We start from the raw sequence: 24,206 nt of genomic DNA, 5'->3' as shown, positions 1-24,206 counted from the left end.
ATTTAAGTCTGCAGGCTTGGAATACCAAGAACAGTAGAATTACTTCAGCACAATCAAAGATAGGTTTAAAAACTCAGAGCATAAACTGATTATCTCATTTCCACCAAGCGCATTAACAGTGTACCATGGACAGCGCCACCTTTCACATTTCCTACAAGGACATCATTTCCATAAAGGAAATTTTGTACCCTTGTCACATAGGACAAGTACATGGGCACCTTTCACCACATGGGCACCCGGCAATTCTTCCATCTATCAGGTCTGCCTGGGAATGTAAATGCAAAAAAATAAAATAAAAAAGACTTGTACACTCATCGTATTCGGCAGCAGTTGATGTTTTAAATGATGGCATTATACATGAAGTCATGTGAGGAGTGTCCCTCTGTTTTAGTAATTCTGAATATTTAGTAGTATATGAATACCTGAATTAATAAATAACTTGAAAATCAATAGCCAACCGCAGTTTGCTAGAGTTCGGTATGATGAAACTGCTATTAACAGTTTAGTAAAGGACACAACTAATAGTATCCATTGGTATTAACAGCAACACAGGCAATATTTGACAGGCAAATTACGAAGCACAGTAGAAGTCTTGATGTATTTGTTTTAACTAGGCCTGGGCGATATATCGATATATCACCCAGGACCGGTATAAGGAGCAGACCGTGATGTTGGTTTCACTCAGCGGTATATCGCTGGTGAAACTGCCACTGCACCCGAGTCCTTCTGCTAGAAACGTCCATTGGAGGGTGCCAGGAGTTCCTTCCTGCAGCAGGTGTTGCTAGCAGAGGGACTCAGGAGCGGTGGCGGTTTCACCAGCGATACATCACTGAATGAAACTGCCATCCCACTCTGGCCTCATACGACAGAGAGGGAGATACAGCTTGTTCCTCCCTCTGCATCTTTAAACTGCTCGACTGAGGAGTGTGCAGCTGCCCTTGCCTCAGTTGAGAAGTTAAAGGAGCCCCCAGCTTGGCGCTGGCTCCCGCAAGCTGGCAGTGGGGTGGGGGGCTCTGTGAAACTGCTCGGCTGAGGGGAGTGCAGTTGCCACAGCAAGCAAGGAGCCCCGAGGCTCCACCCACACATGAACAAGTGGTGAGAGCACCGGGGCTGTCTCAGCTGGGGGGGGGGTATCTCCCCCCAGCTGAGTGGTACAAATAAGCTGCATTGTCCCAGCCTTCGAGCCTGGGTGAAACCGCCTCAGCTCTTGAGGTAAGAGCTGGGGAAGTTTCACCCAATGCACCTCGTTTTTTTCAACACTGCAATGCGCTCTACGTGGGGCTACCTTTGAAGGTGACCCGGAAACTGCAATTAATCCAGAATGCGGCAGCTAGACTGGTGACTGGGAGTGGCAGCCAGGACCACATCACACCGGTCCTGAGAGATCTGCATTGGCTCCCAGTACGTTCCCGAGCACAATTCAAAGTGTTGGTGCTGACCTTTAAAGCCCTAAACGGCCTCGGTCCTGTATACCTGAAGGAGTGTCTCCACCCCCATCATTCAGCCCGGACACTGAGATCCAGCGCCGAGGGCCTTCTGGCGGTTCCCTCATTGTGAGAAGTGAGGTTTCAGTGAACCAGACAGAGGGCCTTCTTGGTAGTGGCGCCCACCCTGTAGAACGCCCTCCCTTCAGATGTGAAGGAAATAAGCAGCTATCTTCTTTTTAAATGACATCTGAAGGCAGCCCTGTTTAGGGAAGTTTTTAATATTTAATGCTGTACTGTTTTTAACACTTGATTGGAAGCTGCCCAGAGTGGCTGGGGAAACTCAGCCAGATGGGCGGGATATAAATAATAAATTATTATTATTATTATTATTATTATTATTATTATTATTATTATTATTATCATTATTATTATTATTATTATTATTATTTGCGGTATTCCGCCAAACCATGTTTGGCTGGCGATACACCGCAATGTTGAAAAGCTGATATTGCCCAGACCTCGTTTTAACAAGTTAAAAAGAAGTGCCTCTCACATAGGCTTTAGGTCTTTTGATACATTTTGACCCATAGTATTCATGGATTTCCCCACTGCTGTTAATGTGGAAGTATTTAAAGGGTAAATCACTACTACTTGCAACATTTTGTTATTATGGTGATTATTATGGCTGACAACCATTTTTTGAAAACTAAGAATGAGGGCAATTGCTCTTTCTTCTACACTTCAGCAGCAATTTTAAATTTAGAAATCCGTAATGATATAAATAGGTGCATTCAAAAGAAAATGCTTGAGCTATAGATGCTCTATTTTAAGTGCACAAAATACAAAATTGATTATGTCTGGGAAGTGAATTACTACTCACAAAACACAAGTGAATGTATTGTAGTCTACAACAGATATCTTCACTAAAAGAAGAAGACGACATTCCCTGTATTATGACTAATATAGACATTAATGTCATTCATCAGTTACAAGTGGGAGTTGAAACCCTGAAGCAAATCCTTAATTCTTCATCCCTTTGGGGTCTTTATCTTGCCCCCTACCAATAGCCTGTCCAGCTCCATCAGTAAGAAGATTGGAATTACAAAGAGATTAGACTGTGGGGCCCTTTATGCGGAAGATGACTGCACGCCACTGTTAACTAACTGAAGAAACAGCTGTCATTTCGGACCTCTTAGCTTAGAAGCTCACTTCAAGAAGTTAACAGATTCAGTAAGAAACAGAAAATGACGACATTTAAAAACACACTCTGTATAACACATAAGTTTTATTAGCTCCACAAGGAAATCCAGAGGAAAGAACAAGCAGTTTGAGCACTCCATGCCCCTTTCCTCCTCCTTGCAATATATTACTTGTATCTTGGGTTAATCTGTAACCTGGAAGGATGATTTCGCAGTTAAAGCACTACAGTAACTGAGATTTCCTCAGTATTTTCAGCAACTGTTTCAAAACATTGTTCCTGAAAACTAAATACATGATTTCTGTTAAGAACGGGCTTAAAAATCAATGGGCCTTATAAGAGTCTAGTGTTGGTGACTCAAGTTGTGTACCTCAATTTTTTAAATGGAAAGGGTTTTCTCCTGAATGCACTCGCTAATAGAAGCATTTTTCATAGTTTATGAAGTACAGTGGTACCCCAGGTTACATACGCTTCAGGTTACATACGCTTCAGGTTACAGACTCCGCTAACCCAGAAATAGTACCTCGGGTTAAGTACTTTGCTTCAGGATGAGAACAGAAATTGTGCTCCGGCGGCGCGGCAGCAGCAGGAGGCCCCATTAGCTAAAGTGGTGCTTCAGGTTAAGAACAGTTTCAGGTTAAGTACGGACCTCCGGAACGAATTAAGTACTTAACCTGAGGTACCACTGTAGCTTAGGACAAGACCCAACAAATCTGCCAGGTTAAGCTTGTCCAAGTTACTAGCCTATGACTAAAAAGTTGACCAAGTATAGGTGGTTTGTTGCCACGCAGGTTAGCGGTTAGAGATCCTTCTGGACAACAGAATGTCTACGCTCCCCTTCCTCTGGCTGGAGGCAATGTAATCAGTGTATCATGAAATGGAAGAAAAGACAATGTAAGCCTTGCAACTGGGATGGAAAAGGCTTGCTGTCTTTGAGAAACCAAAGCTGTGGCATTTGAGGGCTTCCCTAGAACCTACTGGGGAAACACCTTCTGTTGGGAGTTAATGCGGTGAGCCTTCCATCTCATATTTATGTGTTTGGAAATAAACCTTGTATCACAGCAATGTCATAAGGCTCCAATGACCTACATCGTAAGGGAACCAAACCGAAGTTTCTGTTGGAACCCCTCACTGCTCAAATATTGGGGTGTGTGTAACACTGGGATCAAGTGATAAGGATAACTCTTCCCCGAAATCACATCACATGCAAGGCAGGCAATAAGAAACTGGAAGTTACTACTGAATGCACCACTGCATATGATGCTACAAGCAACTGGGCAAAGCCTAGCCAGGTATGTTCACAATATAAAGTCTGCAGTAGCTGATCTTTACAAATTTCTCTCACTTGAAAGAGCACAACAAACGAGCATGTGGATAAGCTGTAGCAAGTATGTTCAGTGACCAGAGCTGACCCCGTACCTTTGAATGCATCTCACAACTCTGAATACCTTTCACTTCAGGTTAATTTTTATATGATGTAAAGAACTGAGTGAAGCGGGCGGGGGTGGGAAGGCTGCAACCGAAAGAGAAACCAACCTCCACCTTTCAGCCAAAACACACATGAGAAGTGAAATGGAAACGCAAGCTCCTTTAACATTCCTTCTTCAAGATGCAGTCAGAGCAATGCTAATTTACTAACTGTAATAAACCAACAAGATCCTATATAGCTGCTAGCATGCTTCTTTGTTGTAAGTTAAACATCCAAACCAAGGGTCGATGAATAATACAAAATTAACAATTTGAGATGATCTCTGAGGCATTCTATATGCAGGCAAAGCAATGCTGTGCCATGGCCCTGCACCACCCTACAGTTCCACTCCTGTCTCCTTGAGTCACCATCAAGCTACTAAAAAAAAAAGACAGTGTCAGCACAGTTAAACTGGATGCAGATCTGAGTTGTGCAGTGGATGCAAATGAGGCAGTCGCTTAACAGCTTCACCACATGCTAACAGATCCATCACCCCACATCCACAATGCAACATTTTGGTCATTCAACTCAGCAGATCTCGATCAAAGTTTCCTGATCAAGTGCAGTTTTAACAAGTGAACTTAGGCTGCAATATCATGTACTCTTAAGTGTGAGTAAGCCTCAAAGTAGAAGAAGAAGAAGAAGAAGAGGAAGAGGAGGAGGAAGAGTTTGGACTTGATATCCTACCTTTCACTCCCCTTAAGGAGTCTTAAAGCGGCTAACAATCTTCTTTCCCTTCCTCCCCCACAACAAACACTCTGTGAGGTGAGTGAGGCTGAGAGACTTCAGAGAAGTGTGACTAGCCCAAGGTCACGCAGCAGCTGCATGTGGAGGAGCGGGGAAGCGAACCCGGTTCACCAGATTACGAGCCCACCGCTCTTAACCACTACACCACGCATTGCTCCCAATGCAGCAGAGACTTATTTCTGAGTAAACATGCATGAGACTGGACTGTTAGCACATATAACTATTAAGGTCAGTATACTTCAGGAACTTCAAGAGGTCTCTTTCTGCCAACTTCAGCTGTCTCTATCAAAGCAACCTACCACCTAGGGTACTGAATTTCAAGACTGTGGTGTGCCCTCTCCACACCAAGAGCTGCAGGACCCCAGAAGTAGGAAACGAAATGCAAGGGAAGAATAAGACCCTGAAATGGGTCTTAGTGGGACCCTAGTACAGAACCTTCATTGATACAATGTGTGCATGGTTTTGCTAGAACTGTATATGCTACAAATTAATCAGGACATTTAGCCAGTGCTTTTTTTTTTCTTAAAAAAAATACTTAGGGGTACTCTCACTTTCCTACTCGAATTGAAATATTACCCCTCAATGAGGCCAAATATAGATTCACAAAATGTTTAGGGGTATGCATACACCTGCGTCCCCCCAGAAAAAAGCACTGCATTTAACTATTGGTTCCAGTTGAATTTACCCCCAACTAGCTTTCTTCCATCAGCTCTGTTGATTTGCACAAAAGCAGTTGGGTAAAAGACATTAACTTAAGGTTATGCTCCCCTTGCCATCCAGTACAATACTTATTAAACTGAGGTCCCAGTGAAGCAGAATACCTACTGAACCAAAGTCTTTTTGATATTGAACAACAGAGCAATCTGTCTGCAATGAGGAAACTATGACCCTGGTATGACCGTTTTCCAACTAGTCCTCCTGATGTAGGATCTACCAAAATGTATGAGAGTTTTCTGAAGTGCATAACTGAATATGCTGCCTTCAGCAGTACTTGAAGGTCTTTTAAAGAGAATTCCACTCCAAATTCGTAAAAGTCCATGTGGAGATGGGAATGCTAAAACATTGGTTCAGGTTTGCTATTTTTCTCTCTGTACAGCAATCAATGTAAAGAGTTAATCCAGGAAGTACAGGTGATTCTTATGTGACTTTTCTTCTTGCAGATCGCTATAAAAAGTAATGCCCACTTTTAAAAAAATTTTTGTCAGAATTGGCTGAAATTTGTAGGCAAGGTAGCTTATTCTGAGGGCATAAATCCTGTCCACTTTCAGAAGGAAAGTTGCAGTGATTTTCATGCAAGAGCAGCCATTGCAATTTTGTGGTGGGCAGAAAAAGGAATCCCTTAACCTCACCTTATGTTGTCTGTGCAACTGGACTGAAAAGTAGAAGCATGCGAGAGAAACCTGACCAGCTGGAGACAAATAGATGGCTAGGCTTTAGGTTTAGGGACCTTTACAGTTCATTTTGGGGAGCAACAACATAGGATTTGGGGGTGGGGTGAGGCAGTCTGATTGATTATAAGCTAGAATTGTTGCAAAAAAACCTCTCCCAATCCAGTTCTGACACTTCTCTTAAGTTTAGACACATACTTTCTACTTGCAAAGTTTTCCCCTCTCCTAAAGAACCCAGGATGGAGAGCATTGGTAAAATTAATCCTTCCGATAACCAAGCTAGAACCATCAGTCACAGTGGTGCTCTTTCTCTGTGCCCTGGTGTTTTCTCTTCCTCCCCAATATCATTCCACCTTGGCCTTTTGGCTTTATAGTAATCCAAGACACATTACTTTCACTTTCAACAGATGCCGGTCTGCAGCATTATTTTGATATCTGCACCACTGAGGTGTCACAAAGTGTTTCAGGGATTTCTGCTTCAGCTTGTGCCACCTTACAAAGATCCCACTTTCACAAGTCCTAAATATCTCAAATGTATCCCACTTCACACCAGGATTTGCCTAAATCCAATATCCATCCCTACTTCACAGTTCCATTCAAGCCAATCAATCAATCAATCAATCAATCACACCAAGGATGGGGAACCTGCAAGCCAATAGATATTATTCACAACAGTTCTTATCATCCCTGCCCATTGGCCATGCTGGATAGGGTTCATAGCAATTGGGAGACCACCACCATTTGGATGGCCAAAGGTTCCCCATCCCTTAATTGCATCTTACTTGCATAAAACTAGTATCTTCTTCCACATGACATGGAATAAATGAATTACCACCAGGAAGCAACTTCAGAGATGAGTAAGAGCATGTCCACATTTTATTTGCATGTGTGTAGTGACTGGACTGCTCAGTATTATAGGCAGCCAAACCTAATCTCAGAATTTACCTCAGATTGCATACTTCTTTGCACACTGATGTCCCAATACCTCTAGCAGCAGCAGCAGCAGGTGAAAGCTTATCTCCATGCCCCAAGTACCTGCTGATGAACAGCAGGCTGGTGGGCAAAAAAGGCCAACACTTTTGTTTCTAGGCCAGGAGCTACCGTTGCTTAATATCAGACAAGTTGGACTACCCAGAAAACACAAGGATTCTTACTATTACCCTAAGTTAAACTATATTTAAAACAATTCATACAACACTATCTGGCAGCTAGCATAGAAGTACATTTCCCGCAAGCAGCATTCGCTTAAACAAAATGGTTTTAATAATAGTATCAAGCAAAACATTTCATGCACAATGGCAGAAAATGCAGGGGACAACGACTTGAATTTTCTAGTTGTTATCATTCTGCTTTCTTAAATCCTTTGTAACCTCAGCCTTGCATTCCTTCTTGTCTCCAGCAGTACACCAAGACACAAAAAGCCTAGCACAATTCTCCTGAATGCACAGTGATGCTGCAGGCACACCCAGAGCCTTTGATAAAACTTACTTTAAATGGAAAGCATCACATCTCCTAATACACACCAACACTTAAAACTCAACATTAAATAAGTATCATTTCAGAGACCGAAGAGGTAGAATACAAATCACCAACCTGACATGTCACTGCTGTTCATCCCGTATTCCTCTATAGCAGTCATGCATACCAAACAGAACACAAGACAGGCAACGTGAACTGAATCAGCAGCATTTGGTTTCTCTCTCTCCCCCTCCCCTTCCCCAATTTCCACAAAAACACGCTTTCAGTTTCACAGTGGACTGTAGCTTCACTATTTACAGCAAAGACTGCCTCCAATGCTTCATTCATACCCTATCAGAATAAAGCGAGATTGCTGTGGAAAGCTCTGAATTAAAAGAAATTGTAAGAAAAGATACGATAGCGAAGCTTTGCTACTGACAATTTTGGAAGTAGATGTAGTAGCGGAATCCCCTCCTTTGCCCTAGCCTTCTCACAAAGGTAATAAAATGCCTTGGAGGGAGAGTGACAGTTAAACAGCACGTCGCAAGATACAAGGAACAGTTTCTAAAGGAGCTACCGGTAGGTACAACAAGGAAGCATTTGTGATCCTTTAGTAAATATATTCTACAAACATTCTGTGTGATAAAGCTCACAATGAACACATACGTGGCACTGACGTAACAATAGGCTCTCTGGAAATGAAAAATACAAATGTGTGAATTGCGCAGCGGACCGGAAGATGCCTAACAGATCCTTAATACAACATTCAAGAACTACTAGATTGCACCCGTCATTTCAGTTCAGGGAAGTCACTGGAAGTGGAAACAAGAAAGGGAAGGGAAGAAAACATGAAAGGTAGACGCACCTGTTCTTTTCTTTAGAAGATACCACAGTTCCGCAATATCCTTGTACAGCAAGGAGATCAGACTTAAGGTCATATTGCCACAAATCAATTTTGTGAAGAGTTGCTCAGTAGATGGTGACCTCTGTCTTTAAAGTGCCGTTCAATATACAAGGAAAGCTCAAAACTTCACCTTTCACAGTAAAAGTCAAGCTGAATGGGACACAATACCTTTCTTCAAGTTACATGCAAAGCCAGTGTGTCTTTCAACAGGATCAGAGGTCCACAAAAGGGTTAGCGAAAGACTGGAAACTTCTCGTTTTCATTTTATGGTACAGAGAACTCACATGCAGCACACTAAGTTTATTTACCCAGAACGTAAAAGACAGTAACTGAGCAAATTCAGTTAAAAACGAAACATGTTTTTAAAACAAATTAATTTCTAAACTCTCCTGGAGTGGCATGTCAAAAGCCTCCCTTAAGGAACCCTACTTTAGCAAATGGTAACCTATCAAGTAAAGCCATCTCTTTTTAGCCTGAAAGGAACAACACTGGTCAGCTGACAGCTGCTTCTCTCAAAGAGCTCTCTAATGAGACAATTCCTTGAAATGGAATGGGAAATTTCACATTTGTTGGGGAGGGGGTGGAATCCCTATTCTCACTTTTTTTTTCTGGAAAGGTGCAGAAAAATACAATTCAATCTTTAATTGAAATCTTCACCAATATATGTGCATTCCTGAGCTTGATAAAACTTTTCTTCAGCTAGAATAATAAAACTTATTTAAAATGCATGTACTTCAGAACATGTTTTATATGCCCAAGGCAAATTCTCTTGAGAATTTTGCATGTGGTTAAAAAACAACAAAAAACTTAAATGAATGTAGATTTGTTTCTTATTTTTAAAATGACATCTACATGTCTTAGAATCATAGAATTGTGGAGTTGGGAGGGACCACAAGGATTATTTAGTCCAAATTGCTGCATTGCAGGACTCTTTCGCCCAACATGGGGCTCAAACCCACAACCCTGAGATTAAGAGCCTTGAGCTCTACCAACTGAGCTATCCCTGTGCTAGGTTTTTTGTCTTTTCTCAAAGTAACAGAGCTATCCACACATCTGTTTTTAAAAAAATGCACTTGCTATACACTTTCAGAGACTGTACACAATAGGTCAGAATAGTCAATCCATAAAGCTTATGTTATACATGCAGATCAATAAGATTACAACAGGCAATGTGAAATTAGAATGCCAGATGAAGACCTGAGAGACCAGGGTTCAAATCGCCATTCAGCCATAGAGCTCACTGGGTGACCTTGGGCTAGTCACTGCCTCTCAGCTTAACCTACCTCGCAGGGCTGTTGTAGGGATTAAATGAGGAAGAGGAGAAGCATGTACACCACCTTGACCTCCTTGGAGAAAAAGGTGGGATGTAAATAAAACAGAACAAAATAAAATAAATTGTAGTGATATGTAGGACTTTTTAAAAAGATGCCCAAGGTTCAAGTATGCCTATGAACTTTCACCCATTAAACGTTAAGCAAAGTCTTACTTCACTTGATCCTTTTAGGTAATTGCTGCAGGGCAGATTACCTGTTAATTAGTGACCTCAAGATTACTTACTAGCAATCTCAAATTCTGTAATACAGATAAACAGGACAGTAAATGAAAGTGACAGAAGCAACTGTTAAATGACTCAAAGAATATAACAGACTGTTTCCCCTCTGCTATTGGAGAAGACTTCTGCCTTTCCAAAGTCACCAGAAGGTCAAGAAATGAAAACATGGTGGATAACTCAAGGATTTATAATTACAGCTATTCAAACAGTAACAGTAATGTTTCTTCTTCATTGTACATTTATATCTGGAAAAGCATTCCATTATGTGTACAAATTATGTACAAATTTGTAAGAATCACATAAGTATAAATTCTACCTAGTTATATTCATGAACAACTTACCCAACAAAGCTACTTTTAATGCCATGAGGAACTTGCTTGGATAATATAGATTTGATAACAAAAAAAGCACAAAAAGAACTGCAGTGAATGAGTGAGCTTCCCATTTCTGATGCTTAATTTTCTATAACTGGAGGAGGGGGCATCAGTGACAACAGAAAGGAGACAGATGATGTTTCAGGCAGCCCACCTGAAACATAGTGGGGGAGAGATAAGACCATAGAATGCAAACCTGATAGTTCAGCTGGCAATCCATTGTTATCATATTATGGTTGTCTTTATCCTTAATGTTGTAGAAGGGGTTGTCTAAAGACTTCAAGAAACCAACAGGAAACCTTTTCATTATGTTCCATGCTTCACATAGAAACTTAATAGAGATGAACAGATGAAACATCTTGCCAAAGGCTGTATAACTCACCTGCGGCTAAGAAGAAGAGAGCCCAGAATTGTACGACTTGTGGTAGACAATAATGTATCTGGTTTTTCAACCAGCAGATGTTTAAAGTTCTTAAAATTCTGCACAGAAGGCAGTCCGCCTGCCATCCACAATACCTCCGATGACACATCCTTGAGACCTTGCTTAGAAGCCCTGCCTGACAAGCTGAAAGTTTGCAAAAGTCCAGCCCTTAATGGAACATGGTGCTTGCACACCTCCCATGGTCCCTTCTCCCAACAAGAGATACTGTCTTATTTCTGATCGACACCAGCAGCCGCCAATCACGCGCCCAATTGCCGCAGCAGGGCCCAATCACCAACAGCCATTGCCACAGCAGCGACCAATTGTCAGCGGACATTGCCGCAGCAGCCTATCACCCACAATAACACAAGTGACAATCTACTACTCAAGACAGAAATCATTCCCACCGTCCCCCTCTGCACTACCCATGTATAAGACCCCAATTTTTAAGCATTGTTTCAAGGTAAAAAAAATCATCTTATAGACGGAAAAGTACAGTACATCCAACCCACTATTTGGGGTCGTGTCCAATGTCCATTGACACTACAGCTCGTCCATGGGTTGTACACTTGGCAAGAAGAGAAAGAAAGGACTCTCCTTCCTTAGAGGTTATTAAGCACACTGCTGAACCCCCACAAACCATTAATATAGTTTGTATAAGTTAAGAGAAAAATCAGGCACTGGGTTTCTTTCCAGCTCTTTAAAAGAATATGTAAATGATGTGTATGGTTGATTTTAGGCCATTTTCTTTTCTCTCTCTCTTTTGTACTTCTGCTGTGCTATGATAGATGTGGCTACACTGCCGTGTGTGCTTCCTCCCTCTTGAACCATTATAGCATTTGCTCAGTGTCAAATAAGGCTAGAAATCCAATGCTGTGGGATTTACTCAAATACCCATGTGGTTAGCCTAAACGCTTAAGACACATATTTGACCTTACTATAAAATAGCCAACAGAAGCATCAATATAACTTTTCAGTGTGATTTGTTTTTTAATGTTGTAAACATTTGTAAAGTTGATTCCTATTCAAAACAATGCAAATTTCCTGGATTCTTTTCTAGGACATCAGGGTGGAGATTTAGCTTGCGGTTCTGATTTGGCCCACTAAGTCCTGGTGCATATGGGTGGCGTGACTTATGGCAAACAGGGGTTGAAATTAATCTGCACTCACTTCAGCATTTATGCCATGGATCAAATCGTCTAGGCCGCTCCCCAATGAAACAACTGGACGAAGCAGGGAGGGCCTGATTTGTATTACAGTGATACCTCGGGTTACATACACTTCAGGTTACATACACTTCAGGTTACAGACTCCGCTAACCCAGAAATAGTACCTCGGGTTAAGAACTTTGCTTCAGGATGAGAACAGAAATCATGCAGCGGCGGCACGGCAGTAGCGGGAGGCCCCATTAGCTAAAGTGGTGCTTCAGGTTAAGAACAGTTTTAGGTTAAGAACGGACCTCCGGAACGAATTAAGTACTTAACCTGCTGGATCAGGCCAGTGGCCCATTTAGTCCAGCATGCCTACAGGAAGCCAACATTCAGGATCTGAGTTCAACAGCACTGTTCCCTCCTCCAGTTTCCACCAACTGGTTTTCAGAAGGATTGCTGCCTCTGATTAAGGTGGTAAGACTGCACAGAAAGGGGACAGGGAATCAATGGTTCTCCAGTTGTTGTTGGCATTCACAGCTCCCAGCCTGCCTAGCCGATGATCTGGGATGATGCAAGTCGTAATTCAACAACAAATCCAACCATGGCTGGGAAAAGTTGTCACAAGAATGAAGCCAAGCTACCTCCTGCTCTTCACCATGGAACAGGCATGGAACAAGACACTTCAGTGTACATTAACCACCACCACCACCAAATAAACCCCACAAACTTTCACTTAAACATTGTTATGGGAGCTCCAGAAAAATGCTACGATGCATTTCTTATAGAATTGGGGTGGGGTTTGTTTTACACCAAATTATGAACGGGAAACAGCTGTTGCCAGCTACATTGTGTAAAGGAAATAAACTCTGGCACTTAAACCCACTAAATAATGACTGAACATGTAGAGCTATAATCTGCAAGTAATTAAATCTATATGTTAACTATGCGCTTGAAATATATAAGCCTACAAAACGTCTCACCAGTCATAAAATAAGCATAGCAGCATGGCAGTATACTTGTCTACTCTGTTAATCCAAAAGGAAGCATAATCTTACCTCTACTATTCTGTTTCGATCCCAAACTTTAGAACAATGGTTATTCTTTTTTTACTTTTGACTTTCCTAAGGTGCTTCCTGTTTTAGTCCTGCATGCAAGTAATGGGTGTGCAGGAACAAGAGCCACCCCTTTCCACACTGTTGTTTACACTGCTGCTTCTTTATGTACTTTCATGCTGAGTATGGGTGGGGTAACACAAACATTAAAAGAAAATGCAACAGGAAATGATCTTGTTTAGAAAAGGCATTTTGCTTTAGTCTCCTACATGTCATATTCCACTGTTGTCATTTTAGAATAGTATGCCCTACGTAGTACACCAGTCTTCAGCCATTCAAAATCATTTGTAGCATCAAATATTCAAGGCATACAATACAGCAGCAGAGGAATTCCCAGCCTATTATGCACCCAAATATTTTCATCAGTGGCGTAGCGTGGGGGGTGCCAGGGGTGCCGGCCGCACCGGGCGCAACATTTGGGGGGGCGCGTTTGGCCGGCTCTCCTCGAGGAAGCAGGAACCCCACTGTCCTTGGACCTCCTCCGAAGGCTGGCGGTGGGGCGGAGAGACCTCCTCCTGCCGCCAGCCTTCGAGAGGCTGCTCCGAAGCCTGGCGGTGGGGCGGAGAGACCTCCTCCCGCCGCCAGGCTTCGGAAGGATGCTCCGAAGCCTGGCGGTGGGGCGGAGAGACCTTCTCCCCGCGCCAGCCTTCGGAAGGCTGCTCCGAAGCCTGGCGGTGGGGCGGAGAGACCTCCTCCCGCCGCCAGGCTTCGGAAGGATGCTCCGAAGCCTGGCGGTGGGGCAGAGAGACCTTCTCCCCGCACCAGCCTTCGGAAGGCTGCTCCGAAGCCTGGCGGTGGGGCGGAGAGACCTTCTCCCCGCGCCAGCCTTCGGATGGCTGTCCTGAAGACTTGTGGTGGGAGCAGTGGCGTAGCGTGGGGGTGCAGGGTGGCCTGCTGCACCTGGCGCAACATCTGGGGGGGCGCGGAAGAGACTCGAGTGCTAAAATCCACGGGTTAGGGGGCGCAAATTACTTGCCTTGCCCCGGGTGCTGAGAACCCACGCTACGCCACTGATTTTCATTTATGATTATTTGCCTTGTTAGGTTTGCAGCTTCTACTAGGAGTCCATTTCCATTCCTTCTCTGGTTTGTCTCTTACTTTTCATTGTGAATGTCTATTGGTTGTCATTTGTTCCAGCTGTCCCGAAACCCATCAGTGATTTGTTTTTTATATCCCCAGTGCTCTTTGGGGTCCATTTTAACTCCAGTCTTCTGATGGGTTTTCCAGTCTTGGGTAAGGCATGGAACCAACATTATTCCTTTCTTCCCTCCATGCCATTTTTCCATTTGCACCCATATCTTAACTGCATTCCTTTCTTCCTTCCCTTCCATGGCTTTGCTTGGTACTGTTTGGGGGATGGAATCAGTGACAGAGCACACTTTGCATGTAGAATGTCCCAGGCTCAATACCTTGGCTTAATATCTCCTTTCTTTCTTTTTTAAAGACAAAGGTGGACTGTAATGTGACACCCCTGACCTAGAACTGAAAGAGCTCCTGCCAGAAAGAATAGACAATATGAACTAATAATCTTACCCAGTTTCCAATACAGTGGTACCTCTGGATGTGAACAGGATCCGTTCCAGAGCTCCGTTTGCATCCTGAAGTGAACACAACACATGTGCGTGATTTGCCACTTCCGCGCATGCGCGTGACGTCATTTTTACCGTCTGCACATGCGCAAGCGACGAAACCCAGAAGTAACGTGCTCTGTTACTTCCGGGTCACCGCGGAGTGCAACCCGAAAATACTTAACCTGAAGCTACTTCAACCCGAGGTATGACTGTTTTCCTATACAGTGGTACCTCGGGTTACAGACGCTTCAGGTTATAGACTGCTAACCCAGAAAGAGTACCTTGGGTTAATAACTTTGCTTCAGGATGAGAACAGAAATCGTGGTCCGGTGGAGCAGTGGCAGCGGGAGGCCCCATTAGCTAAAGTGGTGCTTCAGGTTAAGAACGGACCTCTGGAACGAATTAAGTACTTAACCCGAGGTACCACTGTATGTAGCTGTGCTACTTGAAAGAGATTCAAGGACCAATTAATTTTGTTCCCTTTACTCCTGTGATCAATATGTGGTGCAGGGATAGCAAACAGGCTGTCCTTAAAATGTTGTGGTCTTATTACCCCTAACAATTACATCATGCTGGCAGGGGCTGATGGTAGTTGTAGTCCATAACATCTGGAAGGCACCATGTTGGCTGCCACTGATGTAGCAAGAAACCAGCATTGTGCAGTCTGCTGCTCTCTAGACTCGACGCAAGCAAAAAGACATAGCAGCTTGCAGCCTTCTCCCAGCTGCACCCTATACTGCAGTATTGCAGCAGTAACTTCCAACCTTGTGAGAAAGGGACATTGCAGTTCTATTTAACAGCACCACCCTATGCAGCAGGTGGTAAAGGTGCAGTCAAAATAGGGTTGAGTGTTCCTGAACACTGAAAAAAATACAGACAGTAGTTGAAAGCAGCATGGAAGTTTCAAAGTTTATAGATTTGTTTACTAAATACAAATAAAATAACGGACTTCCGGGGTGGCGCCATCGGCAATGGCGGACTCCCTCTGAACTGGAGGGACTAGCTCTGCGTGAAATGGGTCTTTTCCGCTACGGCAAAGCGGGGACCCTGCTAAAAATCACAGGCGGATGAAGCCTGTGACCTTGGGACTCGGCGGGCACCCTTAGCGCCCCCCAACCCGCAAAGGAACCCACTAACGGGCTCCAAAGTGAAGAGGGGGAAGTGGCGCGGTGGTGTGAGTCAACTGCTATTCCTGTGGAGCGAAGCCACACAGCCGTTGCCGGAGAGTGCTGCCTTTTTCCTGGGGCAATTTGGCTTCTAAAATAAGCACCCGTGAGTACTTAAACTTTGAACAATCGGACTTTAAATAAGGACTTGCGATGAGAAAGGAATTGGACTTAAAAATTTATTTTAATTTGGTACTGAAACGGGAAGGTCTAAACAGGAAGTCAGCCTTCCGTTTCTTTGTAGACAGAATAAAGCAAAGACAACGTAAACTAGAGCTCAGAAAATCACCTCTAAAGGATTGGCTTCCATCATTTAAAACTGTTGAACCCCCCTTCGGTAGCAGGAGAAGAAGGGGGATCTTTTTTGGACTGTTTAAACCTGCAGAAGTGAGTTTAAAGCAAAGTAACTTTCCACCGTCCTGATCCTGGAGTGGGGTGTCAGGACTGACGTTTTGAAGCTCATTGACCAGAGACAAATGTTTTTGACAGATAGTTAAAGGAAGAGAAACATAGTTGTCAGGGAACTGCCATCAGAGCATCAGGTGGTGGAGGGACTCAGGCAGGATGAAAGAGACTCAACTGCTGAAGCAGGGACCAGCAGGGGGAGGAGTGGGTCTCTGAGGGAATGCGAGCAGGAGGGAGGGCTCAGGGAGGCTTCCAGCGAGAACAGTGGTGAGGTATCGGAGTCTCCCATAGGGAGACCCATACCTCGCAGGAAACTGTCACGCCGTGAGTCCAGGAGACGCGTTTCCGTTAAGGAACTTCTTTGCTGGAAACGCTTCCGCAGACAGCCACTGTCGGACTCTACTAGTGACTAGAGCAGACATGTCTGAGGAGCTCCGTCACACACGGAGGTTTGTGGGGGCGCACAAACTCTGAGGGAGCACGTTTTCACGCACAAGCAGCTAATCAAACCCTCACAGCAGTCCGACAGTCTTTGTACGCTGCCTGTGCAAGAGAAGGCATCATGAGCGAACCAACCGGAACCGGAGGAGCAGGGGCTGGAGCTGGTCCAAGCTTGGAAGATAGATACCGAGCGTTGGAGGTTCAACTGGCCCTGCAGACGGCGAGGCTGGAGGAGAGAAGGGCTCAGGATGCAGACAAGAAGGGGAGAGCCACTCAATTCCCCAGAAAGGTACCAGGATTGGTGCAGAAATTTGGGGGGGACCCCAAGGACTACCATGCTTTTAGGACAGAGATGCAATATGCCCTTAATGTGCAGTTCGATGAGTTCCCTGATGAGGAATCGCGAGTTGCTTTTGTAATTGGGCATCTTGAGAAAGGGGCTAGAGACTGGGTTCGACCCCTAATGGCAACGCACAATGACATACTAAAGGACACAATGAAGTTCTTTCGTGCAATGGATATCATGTTTTCCAGCGATATTGAGGAAGGGGTGGTGCGCAGACAGCTAATGGCTTGTAAGCAGGGGAGTCGATCTGTCCGTGAATATTGGACTGAGTTTACCATGCTGATTCACAGACTGAGTTGGGATTTATCGGCGGCACCCGTTCAAATGCTATTTGAAGAAGGTCTTTCTTCGGGGGTGAAAGACGAGCTGGCACGGAGCCCCAGGGCGGAGTCTATGGATCAGCTGACCAAATCTGCGCTGACCATAGGAGCGCGGCAGGAGGCAAGAGCCTTGGAGAGGCGGGAAGGGAGAGGGGAACGTTGGAAGGAGTTCCGCATTCCAGACATTCCTGAGCCAGCTTTCCCGCCGGCAGAGCCGATGGAAATCGGAACAGCGCGCGCGCGCGCATGTTCAAAAACCAGCGAGGGAGCTAAGAAGGAGGGAAAGGGCCCCCGGAAATGCTATCTCTGCCAACAGCCAGGCCACTTTGCCAGAGTCTGCCCCCAGAGGAAGGAATGGCAAGGGATGGTGGGAGCTGTTGAGGGGGGAGAAGAAGGGGGAGCGGAGCAGGTAAAAGCCAACGCCTGGTTGCCACAATTGGGGCACTGCAGCCAGGCCAAAGAGCAGTGAAAGTGCCCGTGCCAGAAGCTCCTCGACCTGCTCTAGTGATTGAAGTGTCGCTAGAGCTGCAGAATGGGCATCCCCTAAAAATAAAGGCGCTATTGGACTCAGGCAGCTCCTGCAATTTTATGAGCAAGGAGTTTGCTGCTGAACACCAGATACAGACCATCCCTTTAAGCAACCCCCTGCAGGTGACCACGATTGATGGCAGGGAGTTGTTGGGAGGAGGAGTCCGCTTGCAGACTGTCCCAATGATAATGAGGGTGGCAAGGCACACAGAACTGATAGCGTTTAATGTGGCCACCCTGGGAGGCGCTCCCATTATTTTGGGAATGAGCTGGCTAGCTCTACATGATCCGCTGGTTGGTTGGCATCAAAGAGTGGTGTCCTTTGGTTCAGCACATTGCCTAGAACACTGCAAAGGGGAGAAGGGTTCAGTAGGGGCCCAAGCCACCCTAGCAGGGACTGAAGTAATGGGGAAGGTGAAGGTACCACCACAGTATGCAGATCTCAGCGACGTGTTCAGCGAGAAGGAAGCTGACCAACTACCACCTCATAGACCCTTTGATTGTCAGATCAATTTACTCCCTGGAGCACAGCTTCCCGTGGGCAAGTTGTATGCCATGTCAGACAGGGAAATGCAGGAGTTGCGAGGGTTCATTGACAAGAACCTGAAGAGAGGCTTCATCAGAGAGTCCAAAGCAGCAGGGGGGAGCCCAGTGTTCTTTGTGGACAAAAAAAATGCGGACAAGCCGAGACTTGTATGTGATTTTAGGCGGCTGAATGCAGTGACTGAACCGGTGGCGTTCCCTATGCCCAGAATTGATGATATTTTGACCATGGTGAGGAAGGGAAAGATTTTCACAAAGCTGGATCTAAGGGGGGCGTACAACCTGATACGCATAAGGAAAGGGGATGAATGGAAAACCACCATGTTTACCCCTTTGGGGGCGTTTGAATACCTCGTTATGCCATTTGGATTACAAGCAGGCTCCGCGTGTTTTCAATCTTTTATGAACCACGTGCTGGGCCCTTTGCTCTACAAGAATTGCGTTGCCTTTCTAGATGATGTGTTGGTGTATTCTGAGAATGAGGAGCAACATGTGAGAGACGTCAGGGAAGTGTTGAGCAGACTGCAAGCCAACAGGCTGTGGGTCAAACTGGAGAAGTGTCGGTTCCATACCAAGGAGGTGGAATTCCTGGGGTACCGCCTGTCAGACAAGGGATTGGCCATGGATCCCGGCAAGGTACAGGCAGTGCTGGAATGGAAAACACCCAAAACCAAGAAGGATGTGCAGAGGTTCCTAGGGTTTGGAAACTTTTATCGTAAGTTCATCCGCAACTTCGCCCATCTGACGGCGCCCATCACTGACTGTCTCAGCAGTAAGAAGAAGTTTGTATGGACGGCGGAGGCGGAGCGAGCGTTTGAGGAACTGAAAAGGGCCTTCGCCTCTGAAGAACAACTTCTGCATGTGGATTTACGAAAGAAGCTAAGGGTTGAAACAGACGCATCTGACAGAGCCATAGGGGCGGTGCTTCTTCTGCAGCCGGGGAAGGAGGAGTCGGAGTGGCGTCCGTGTGCCTTCTTCTCGCGGAAGCTGAACAAATCCGAGAGGAACTACACGGTGTACGACCGAGAACTGCTTGCTATTCATGAGGCGTTCCGGAGATGGAGGCATCTGCTAGTTGGTGCACAACATAAAGTGCAAGTGTGCACGGACCATAAAAATCTAGAGTACTGGAGAACGGCGCGAGTGCTCAACCAAAGGCAGTTGAGATGGGCCCAAGAGTTCTCCAAATTTAACTTTGAGATTTGTTATGTGCCAGGCCCAGAGAATGTTAGGGCGGACGCTCTCTCACGCAAACCTGAATATTTGGAGGGGGAGGGAGCACCCGAAGAAACCCATATCATTCCAGAGGACCGCTGGGTGTGTGGGGCGACTTTGGTGGGGCAAAGGGAATTGGTAGAGGGTACGGTGCAGGATGCATACGCCCAGGGGAAACTCAGGGATCTCAGAGGGGAGGAAGACAAACCCGGTGGTTTTGAGGAGAGAAATGGGGCATTGTATTATAAGGGAGCGTTATATATACCTGAAGGGGAATTGAGGGAGAAAGTACTCAAGCAGCTGCACGATAGCCCCACAGCAGGGCACTTTGGGCAACACAAAACCATGTGGCTGGTTACCAGGGAATTTTGGTGGCCCAAGGTCAGGGAAGATGTGCGGGAGTATGTGAGAGGGTGTGAACAATGCCAAAGAGCCAAGGGGGAGAGGCAGGCGCCGGCTGGTTTATTAGAACCACTGCCCACACCTGAGAGACCGTGGGAAGCAGTGGCAATAGATTTCATGACTGATCTGCCAAGGTCTAGAGGGAAAACAGCCATCATGGTTGTAGTAGACCTGTTAACTAAAATGGCCCACTTCATAGCCTGCTCACATGCGGTTACAGCAGAAGAAACCGCCAAATTGTTTGTAGAGAATGTGTTTAGGTTGCATGGCGCCCCCTTGAGGGTGGTTTCAGACCGAGGGAAACAATTTACTTCCAGGTTCTGGAGGAAGCTCATGAGCTTACTGCATGTAGAGGTTAATTTCTCGACGGCCCGTCATCCTGAAACTAACGGGCAGGCGGAAAGAGCAAATGGGGTTCTCCAACAATATTTGAGGTGTTATGTTAATGACAGAGAGAATGATTGGGTGGAGAAGCTGGCGTTGGCAGAATTTGCCTACAACAATGCAGAGAACGTGTCCACGGGGATGAGCCCCTTTTTGGCTAATCACGGGTGCCATCCCAGAGCCTTCCCAGGGGGGGAGGGGGAGAACTGGAGCGTTCCAGCTGCGGAACAGTTCGTGGAAGAAATGGAAGCGATCCATCGCCAGCTCCAACTCAACTTAAACAGGGCTAAGGAGGAATATAAGAGGCAAGCAGACAAAAACAGAAGGGAAGGTGAAAGCATCAGGGTGGGGGACCAGGTGTGGCTGTCAACCCAAGGGTTGCCATTCAAAGGAGGTTGTAAGAAATTAAGACCCAAAAGGCTGGGTCCGTTTGAAGTCATACAGCAGGTCAATCCAGTGGCTTTCAGGCTCCGGTTACCGAACCACATGAAGCTGCACCCAGTTTTTCACAGGTCGTTGCTGTCACCGTATAGAGGAGACAGTGAGGGGAGGGTCACTAGGGGACCAGCAATGGAGGAGAAGGAACACAGCTACCATGTAGCGGAGATCCTCGATTCCAGGTGGAAGGGAGATCAAGTAGAGTATTTGGTAATGTGGGAAGGGGAACCGGAGTCGGAAAACACCTGGGTTAGGGCAGAGGATGTCAATGACGAGGTTTTAATAGAGACTTTTCATCAGAGGTTCCCACGTAAACCTCAGCCTGTAGCGAGGTTCCGAAGGGAATACTTTGCCACCACCGACGAGGAAGAGGAGTTGGAGGGGTTCCCAGATTCTGAAGAGGAGGAGGATTCAGCTGGCCAGGACGACGATCGATGGAGAGAATTGTTCGAGACGTCAGAAGATGAGGAAGATTCGTTTCGGGGTTTTAGCCCTTCACCTCCCAGGGGGGAGGAATTGGGAGGGGGTGAGGGGGGCCCTGGAGGGGAGGTGGATGTCAGGGAACTGCCATCAGAGCATCAGGTGGTGGAGGGACTCAGGCAGGATGAAAGAGACTCAACTGCTGAAGCAGGGACCAGCAGGGGGAGGAGTGGGTCTCTGAGGGAATGCGAGCAGGAGGGAGGGCTCAGGGAGGCTTCCAGCGAGAACAGTGGTGAGGTATCGGAGTCTCCCATAGGGAGACCCATACCTCGCAGGAAACTGTCACGCCGTGAGTCCAGGAGACGCGTTTCCGTTAAGGAACTTCTTTGCTGGAAACGCTTCCGCAGACAGCCACTGTCGGACTCTACTAGTGACTAGAGCAGACATGTCTGAGGAGCTCCGTCACACACGGAGGTTTGTGGGGGCGCACAAACTCTGAGGGAGCACGTTTTCACGCACAAGCAGCTAATCAAACCCTCACAATAGTGATTCCATTGCTTCCTTTAGCACTTTAAAGGAACAAATATTGACAAAATATCTCAAAAAGGATACTTTGTTGCAAGAACAAATAGAAGTTCTCCCCCTAGAGGGAGACTGTGAAACTGTAACTAATTTCAGGGAGCTTGCAGCTGTCTCAGATTACAATCATGGGAAAGGACTTGTGACCTTGTGGGACAATGTATTCAGAGGCTCTGCTGTGTGCTCTCTGTAAAACAAGTGCCCTACTGGAACAGTTAAGTGAGAAGATGGATTTGATGACTAATGCGGCCAGAATTTTTGAACAGGCAGTGGGAAACTATGTGGAGCCCACCCAGGAATTAGATCAGGAGTGTGTCCTGACAGAGCAGATGAGAGAAGAGGATGTTGCTGAATCTTGGGCACCAGAGATGGAGGGAGCTGCGGCCTTGCAGGAACAAGAGCTTTTGGATTTGACAAATGAACTTGGAAAAAGCCAGATTTGGAAAGATAAAGTTTGGATTGGTTTGGAAATGGGGGGTTGGATAGACCCCCCTATGCAAGGATCTTTGGACTTTCCGAGTCTGGCAATGGGCCGTGAGATGTTTGCAGCTGTGGGGGCTCTCAATTTTGGAGGGATTCTGAAACATCTTCTTAAATACCACATGGAGTTGAGTCTGGACTATGGAAAAGGGGCTGATTTGTTGAAAAGGGTCAAAAACATCATCAAGTTGGAGTTCCCACGAGTGAAAGGAGAATATGAAGAAGAGCTGCGGAAGGGACTTGGAAGAGATTTAAGGGCCTCGGATATAAGGTTGCCAGGTTAATGCGCTAGATCGATGGGATAAAAAGGACTGGCAAAACCCGGGACCAGGAGGAAGGGACGCTGGATGAAGATTGGATTGTTTTTATTTCTCTTTTTATTATCAGGATTGTTTTATAAAATTGATGAATGTTAGAAAAATGTTGGAACGAAATTATTTGGCTCTAGCAAAAATGTTTAAAGAATTAGGCAAGAATATTATGGTTGTGAGAAGTCGGTAAAAATAAGATTTAAGCTTTAAGCTTTTAAGGTTTTCTATAAGATAAGATGAAAATAGATTAAGGTAACGTAATGACAGAATATTATGAAATATGGAAAGGATTTGCTGCATAATTAATAACCAGGATACAAAAAAAGGGAGGAGGAGGAGGTCTAAGAAAGAAGGTGATGAGGCTTGGGGATTTGAGAATGATGGATTTATTTTTGTTTGTCTGCGGTGTATTTTTGTTTTTTGAATGTGGTTTGGTTTTTCTTTGTTTTTTTCTATTTTCTTTTTCTGCTTTGTTTTTTCTTTGTAATTTCAAAAATTTTCAATAAATATCATATTAAAAAAAATACAAATAAATACAAATAAAATAACATGCTCAATTACATCACTCTCCAAGTAAGGGGTGGGGAACCTGTGGCTCACCAGGCTCGACTACATCATTCACCACTGGACATGGTGACTGGGGACGATGGGAATTGCAGAACAACAACATCTCAATGGGCAGAAGTTACAGCACCCCTGCTCTAGGGCATCAGAAAATTTCCTGGGACAGACTGAAAATTTCCCAGAAAACCGACATCACAGCACACTGCATTAAATTGTTTTAAGCAAGCTGGTACAGAGGCAAGTTGCAGAGGCAAGTTACATGAAAGTGCATGCACACAAGAGCAAATTTGACTTGTGCATCTTCCTACAAGATACCTTTGCAGAGGAGTGAAAAGCAGCAATACCAAGTCAGTAGTAGATTCTCATCCCAACTCATTATTGAGGTGTGTTTGGCTCTTATCTAGAACCCAGCAAAACAATTATGGCATTATTAAGCTTATGGACTAAGCCTGTGGTACTCCCTTGCAAACAGTATTTCAAATAATGAAAACATTATTTCTATTTAATAAAGAACCCAATTGCAAAGTGAAGGGGTTTAGATGGATTTATACTCCCCAAACAGATACTTGACGGGCACAATTGTTCCTTGAATTACACAAAAATGTCATCTCAAATTAACGTTTGTGTCAACATGGCCTGTGGTGACTGGAACCCCTTAAAAAATAGTCACCTGTAACCTCTGGTCTTGTACTCTGGCAAAATTAATGAGACCTCTGTAAATTATTAGAAGAGTGGGATTGGCAGAAAATTGTATAGTAAAAATTCACCTCAGCAAATGCCAGAAGCTACAAGTATCTGCCCTGTTACCTGCCATATAAGCGAGTCTAAGTGATATAAACACTTCAATCCTCACATTCTGCTACAAAATCAAATTTCTTTTACTTACCTTGAGC

The 24,206-nt window shown here is 45.1% G+C and overlaps 1 protein-coding gene across 12 annotated transcripts in view; it reads right to left on the bottom strand.

The window, feature by feature from the left end:
• Positions 1-24,206, bottom strand: part of MCF2L (MCF.2 cell line derived transforming sequence like) — a 132,399-nt gene that overhangs the window by 61,880 nt on the left and 46,313 nt on the right. The window contains exon 1 of one of the 12 annotated variants that reach the window (XM_081198287.1): positions 7,822-7,890. The exons of 10 other annotated variants lie outside the window; for them this stretch is intronic. In XM_081198287.1, the coding sequence (XP_081054413.1) occupies positions 7,822-7,867 (46 nt within the window). In that variant the 5' untranslated portion in view covers positions 7,868-7,890. Of the gene's footprint in view, positions 1-7,821; positions 7,891-24,206 lie in introns of those variants that run through there. One more of the 12 variants, XM_081198285.1, reaches the window with a different exon arrangement.

Source organism: Podarcis bocagei (genome assembly GCF_964188305.1).
Source record: "Podarcis bocagei genome assembly, chromosome: 6".
Classification (NCBI taxonomy): domain Eukaryota; kingdom Metazoa; phylum Chordata; class Lepidosauria; order Squamata; family Lacertidae; genus Podarcis; species Podarcis bocagei.
Note: the sequence above shows the minus strand (reverse complement) of the source record. Positions and strands in the feature narration are given on the sequence as shown.